The 6,000-nt window shown below is 45.7% G+C and overlaps 1 protein-coding gene across 1 annotated transcript in view; it reads left to right on the top strand.

The window, feature by feature from the left end:
• The window catches only part of SENP5 (SUMO specific peptidase 5), a 53,303-nt gene extending 47,864 nt beyond the window's left edge, over positions 1-5,439 (top strand). The window contains exons 8-9 of the mRNA XM_053307332.1: positions 4,439-4,489; positions 4,589-5,439. Coding sequence (XP_053163307.1) covers positions 4,439-4,489; positions 4,589-4,699 — 162 coding nt within the window. The 3' untranslated portion in view covers positions 4,700-5,439. The remainder of the gene's footprint in view (positions 1-4,438; positions 4,490-4,588) is intronic.
• The last annotated feature ends 561 nt before the right edge of the window (positions 5,440-6,000 follow it).

The raw sequence follows: 6,000 nt of genomic DNA on the forward strand, positions 1-6,000 counted from the left end.
TGTCCACTAGGCTTTCCTGTTGAGCCCTTCACCCATTTCCCAAGGGATCCCTGGGAGCTTTTGAAGGGCATGATGGCATCCTTTGCTGTAAGAAGCTTGTAGTAAGCTTTGGGAGGCAATATATCGCCCAAGTCCGGTACCAGATGCAATTGTGCTAATTTGTTGTATTGAGTGTGGATAGGGAGAGCATGTTGTTGGCAAGGACTGCCTGCTAATTGAAACAACTAATCCATTACTGTTGCTTTTTATAGCACTTTTAGTGAATCATGGTGCGTTGTCATCCTTATGCAAACTTGTCAGCAATCCCAAGGAAAATAATTGAGAGGTGATTGTTGGCTGACAAGAGGACAGTGTTAATGGGGAGATTTGAAATCTAATTAAAGCAAACCTCTTCACCAGGATGCTATAAAGTCACTGGCTGCCACTAATAAATCTGTTGACTGCCAAAGACTGAATCATCACGAAATCAGAGTGCAATATAATGCCAGACTTCTAAAAGGAGGAAAAAGTGGTCCAGAATGTGGGGCGAAAATGACTTGGCTGTCACAGCCCCATAAAAACTCTTCATACATTTACCTATAAATGTAAGGGTGGAAGAAGTAAGAGGCTGAATGGCACATCAAAACTTCTCTGTGAATCCATGCCTCGACTAGGATTCACTTATGTGTGTGTCAGCAACAGTGTGCAACATGACCAATAGTGCATCTTATTGTGGAGGGTGGAGAATTCTGCTTTGAGCAGATGCTTTAAAGGTAGGGAAAGATGTCTCTCTTCCTCCAGGGCTATCAAGACCGGCGCATTACTTCAGTATGACAGCCACTTGCAACCAAATGTATTCTGGCAGTGATAAAAGGGAACAACTTGTGTGAAGTGCAAACGAGGGAATTTGTGACTTGCATAACCATATCCTGTAATAGCTCCGAAGATATAAAATGGGTCATTGAACATTAGACAGTCTCCCAACAGCTTCCTGCTCTCAGTGAGAGATGTCTTGAAACTTTATTGCCCTATGAGGATGATCTCTTTCTTTTCTTCCCCCTCCCTCGGATAAGTGACGTTGCTATATGTGTGGAGCCCAAGGTGGGCTCTATGAGGGTTATAGGCCACCTCCAGCCTCAAAGGCAGGATGCCTTTGAGTACCAGTTGCAGGGGAGTATCAGCAGGAGAGAGGACATGCCCTCAACACCTGCCTGTAAGCTTCCAGTGGCATCTAGTGGGCCACTGTGAGGGCCTTGGGCCTGATCCAGCAGGGCCTGATCCATGTTCTTAAGTTGGAGCCGGGTGGGAGGCATTTTGAAGTTCAAGACATAATCTGATCTCAGCATGGAAATAACTGGCCGTTCTCATTTAATAAAGGGAATCTGGAAGATGTGCTGAGAAAGCTGGACTGAGCTTTATCAAACAGAGCCAGCTTGACAGTGCTGGGATTCTTTGGAAAGAATAGGTCTCTGTAGCCCCTGCACCCGAGGATCAGGCCATTGTGGCTCTTCAGGTGCACACCTAAAATTGTAATGGTGTGAATACAGCATGCATGCTTATAAATATCTGCATTTTAAGCAGTTTAATATTAAAGTACCTAAAACTACTAGACACTATACAATTTTTATTTTTTTAAAAAATGCCTTGCTCTCACGATCGAAGGATAAAGTCAAGGTACATAGGGATGTGCACGAACCACTTCTCAGGCCATGTTAGAGGCCTGTGAACCAGTTCGCAGGTGGCCCGGTCCGATGCTGGGAGTGTGTGTGTGTTGCTTTAAGGGCGGGGGGGGGGGTTGTACTTACCCCTCCCGCCGCTTTTCTCCCTCCAGTGCTCCAGTTTTTAGGAAAATCTTTGGGGCGGCAGCATTCCTCCCTGCCCCCTGTTGCCTGCTAAAAGCAGAAGTAACTTCCATGCATGCGCTCGCCGCCGTGTGTGTGCGTATGTTGGGAGTGTGTGGCGGTGGCAGCAGCGGGCACATGCGCGGAAGTTACTTCAGCTTTTAGCAGGCAACAAGGGGGCAGGGACGGTAGGGAGGAACACTGCCGCCCCAAAGATTTCCCTAAAAACTGGAGCACTGGAGGGGGAAAAGCGGTGGGAGGGGTAAGAGCAACACCCCCCACCGGCGTCGGACTGCGCCTCCACGGTCCGTGCACATCCCTTAAGGTACACTGGGGGGGGGGGGCGGGGAAGGAGAATCCATTGAAGAAAAGCCAGGGTGACTACCTCTTGAACTGGAGTGGTTTGACCACATTACTGGCTGCTTTCTGCACTGCTTTAGTTAGCAGGTTCTTGGGATTGGGGGTAGGATCAAAGTCCTGGACCATGACAACACCACCATTAGTTTTGAAATAGCATCAGCTACTGGGATAGTCCTGGGGAATGGCCAGAAGTTTGTACAAGCGTTGCAGCTAAGAGAGGGGAGAAGCCAAGTGGCGGTTGGCCCTAGCCAGTCCCATGGAGGAGTGAGCCTCACTTTCTCACCTGTCCCTCTGCTGCAGCTCAGTGGATCAACAGTTGGATACTGTTCTGGGAGATAGGTGAGCCAAATAGACACCCACTGGGGAGATGGAATGGACTGCAACTCCTTGTGGAGTGCACTGGCCTCAATTTGCTGCTACCTAACGTGAGAACCAGTCACCTTAAGTGGCACAGTGGGGAAATGCTTGACTAACAAGCAGAAGGTTGCCGGTTCAAATCCCCGCTGGTACTATATTGGGCAGCAGTGATCTAGGAAGATGCTGAAAGGCATCATCTCATACTATGTGGGAGGAGGCAATGGTAAACCACTCCTGTATTCTACCAAAGAAAACCACAGGGCTCTGTGGGTGCCAGGATTTGAAATTGACTTGACTTGGTGCAGGGGCACACACACACGAGCCAGCTGTCAAGTAGTCTCCGTGGACCAAATTCTCCTGAGGGTTGTGTAGCTTTTCCCACATTCTCCCTTCAACTTGGAGTTGGAATATGTGTCCCTAGGACTGCCAGAGTGCTGCTTCCTCCTTAATCCAGTGCCGCTGCCTGCCCTAGAGGGCTTCTGGCAGCAATGCTGGAGCTTTGTTAAGGCTCATAATGTTGAACTGCTTTCTGGGGCAGTAGCTACAGCTTTGAAAGACACTCTTTCCTGGGTGGTGGTATGCACATATTTTCCAATTGGCAATCAAAGTCTTTCCAGTGTGTCTGGAAAGCTAGCCTCAGGACGGGAGTGGGGGGAGCTATACACTTGTTTGCGATGCTCCAATAGGATGTCTTTTGTAGCTTTCGAGATCTGTTGTGGAGGTGAGCAGTAGAAATCTGCATTCCAGAGGATGAAGCCTAGAAGCAAATGTTTCCCTAGGCTGGCACGTCTTGAGTGTGTGTGCACACATGCTTGTGTGCAGGCACAAAATAAATGGTTCCCTGTGTAAAGCAGATAGCAATGCTCAAATATTTACTTAAAATAATTGAGGAGAAACTATCCTGCCGAGGTCATTAAATGTGTTGGTACTGGATTGGGAGATGTGATTTGTTTTCTATTATAAAATATGCATTGGCATTTAAATTGCTTGGCCCGATCCTTACAAGGATCTGAGTGCCTCTTGAGTATACAGTCTGTCTGCCCTGCAGTGGCTGTGCCCAGTCGCACAATGGTTCTTGTTTCTCAGTAGAAGGAAAAGCATCCCTCTGAAATAGTTTGTTGCCTTTTAATATGTCCGTAGTCCCTGTTTCTGAAACAGTGTAAAACTTTTGTTTAGAAGGAAACAGTCGATTCTGAGAGTGGAAATGGCATGGAAAAGTCAGTGGGTCATAGGCAGTGCACACCCTGGAACAGGTTTCAGATAAGTCTAATGAAGAGACAATTCCAGTGGTAACGGAATCAGGCATGTTACCACTTTCCCAATGTTGTTGGTAAACATAAGCAATGGGTATTCTATAAACAAGAGAACATCTCCTAGAAGGCCATATCTTTACAAAACCCTTAAATATTATAGATGGTGTCTGAAATGTGCAAAATACATTGGTAGCAGAATCAGAATTTGGAACATCTTTTCTATTCCATTACCAATGCATTTTGCATGTTTCGGACACTAATATTTAGGGGTTTTGTAAAAATAGGGCTTTCTAGTAGGGAATATTCTCTTGCCCAGTGGGTATATATACCAACTTGAAAATTTGCTTATGGCCACTGTCATTGAAGTGGTTACGTGCCTGATTCTGTTACCTTTGGAACTGTCCAAGAAGAGAGTGGCGGTGGTATGCTTCCAGGGTTACATCTCTTGGCAAGCAGGGGAACTTGGCTGGGTGGGGATTCTTACCCAATGTTTCTACTCCAAGCCTCAATACCTTTGTGCCACGTATGCTTTGCTGAAGGAGAAATAGTCGAGTCTTCCAGCGTGCTCTTGGGTTTGAGTCTTGAATTGGGGGGCGGGGGGCAAGCAATGCCCATGCCTGTTAACTGTGAGTGTATATTTCCTTCTAGTGCATTCCACAACAGAAAAATGACAGTGACTGTGGAGTGTTTGTGCTCCAGGTAAGTGCACATTTTTAAAAACAGAGCTTGCTTCTCCCTCCCTGCCTTTCGTACAACTTCCACTTACTAAGATTTGTTGTCTTTAACTTTTTTCCTCAGTACTGCAAGTGCCTCGCCTTAGACCAGCCTTTTCAGTTCTCCCAGGAAGATATGCCTAGAGTGCGAAAAAGGATTTACAAGGAGCTCTGTGAATGCCGGCTAATAGACTAATAAAAAAGACGGGAGGGAAGCTACTCCTTCTGGCATCTTTGAAAAGCCCCAGCTGGTATCTGCGTACTTGAATTTTTCTGAGAAACTTCCATGAATTTCAAACATGTTTTGGCTGAGCGGTGGTGTGGTCAACGTAATTACCTCACTTTTTTCTGACATGCTCCTTAACCGGCGGACCTGCCACAAAATATTCCCAATGTCAGTCGTCTTCTTTTTTTTCTAACGTTCTTTCCTGTATTTAATATTTATTATCTAACGCATGCGCATAGGCAAAGCATGCGACTAAAAGAGAAGTATAAAACTGTAGAATTGGTGCACCTTTGAAACGTAGCTAGAAATGACGAGAATAATACAGGTTAAACATTTTTGTCTGAAAACATAAACATGCATGATCCATTTTTTCCTGATGCAATAATGCTTTGAATGTACAAAAGAGAAACCCCAATGCCATAACAAGAGCAGCTAGAATACTTTTTTGAAAGTTGGACTTCTCCTCCCCCGCCCCGTATTGTGGTTTTTTGTTGCTACATTTCTATTAAGTTTGGAAGAAGAGGGGATGTGCTGGAAACTGGTTTATATATTTTAGTTTGTGAGAATCCCAGTGAAGTAAGCTGAGTTCATTGCAGTTTTTCAAGTGTTTTTTATTAGGTGGCTACTAGATCACCATCTTCTATGACTGAGAAGCAATCCCTTGTAAAACAGACACTTCAGTACTAATAAAACATGGAGATGCTCGTTCATTTGGATTTGGTGGTATTGCTCAGAGGCCTGCTCTGGAAACCTTTTTGGGGTGACTTGCAAGCTCCATCAGATTCACTCTTCTGCCTTGTTCCTTCTCCTCCTTCTGTTGCCCTTGCGTATGTTTCATTGATAAAGTCGGTGACAGGGTCAAAAGGGCAGCGATCTGCAAGATTTTTTGCTTTCTGGAGTCTGTCCTTCAGGGAACCTTAAAACCCACTGGGCAGTTTGGTCCTGCCCCTTCTTCATGTGGTTTGCTTGTCCCCAGGCTTAGGACCAGCATGCTCACTTTTCCTAGGTGGAATTCTGTGCTTGGACCAAACCTTGGAATCAAGCATGTGTGGATAAAGTTACATTGTGCCCTTGGATAACAGTGTGATCTTCTGCTCAAGTGTGTATTGTGTTGGTCAAGCTCTAAGGGCTAAACTAGATACTTGGGACAACAGTGTGTGTCAAACCTTTAATGGTGTGACTCTATGAATGCCAAAAGGAGCAAGGGAAGGGGGAGAATGAGATGTATCGCTTCTCTGCCCTTGCCACGTTGTGTTCTCCTTTTTAAAGCA

This window comes from Hemicordylus capensis, chromosome 3 (assembly GCF_027244095.1).
Source record: "Hemicordylus capensis ecotype Gifberg chromosome 3, rHemCap1.1.pri, whole genome shotgun sequence".
Lineage (NCBI taxonomy): Eukaryota > Metazoa > Chordata > Lepidosauria > Squamata > Cordylidae > Hemicordylus > Hemicordylus capensis.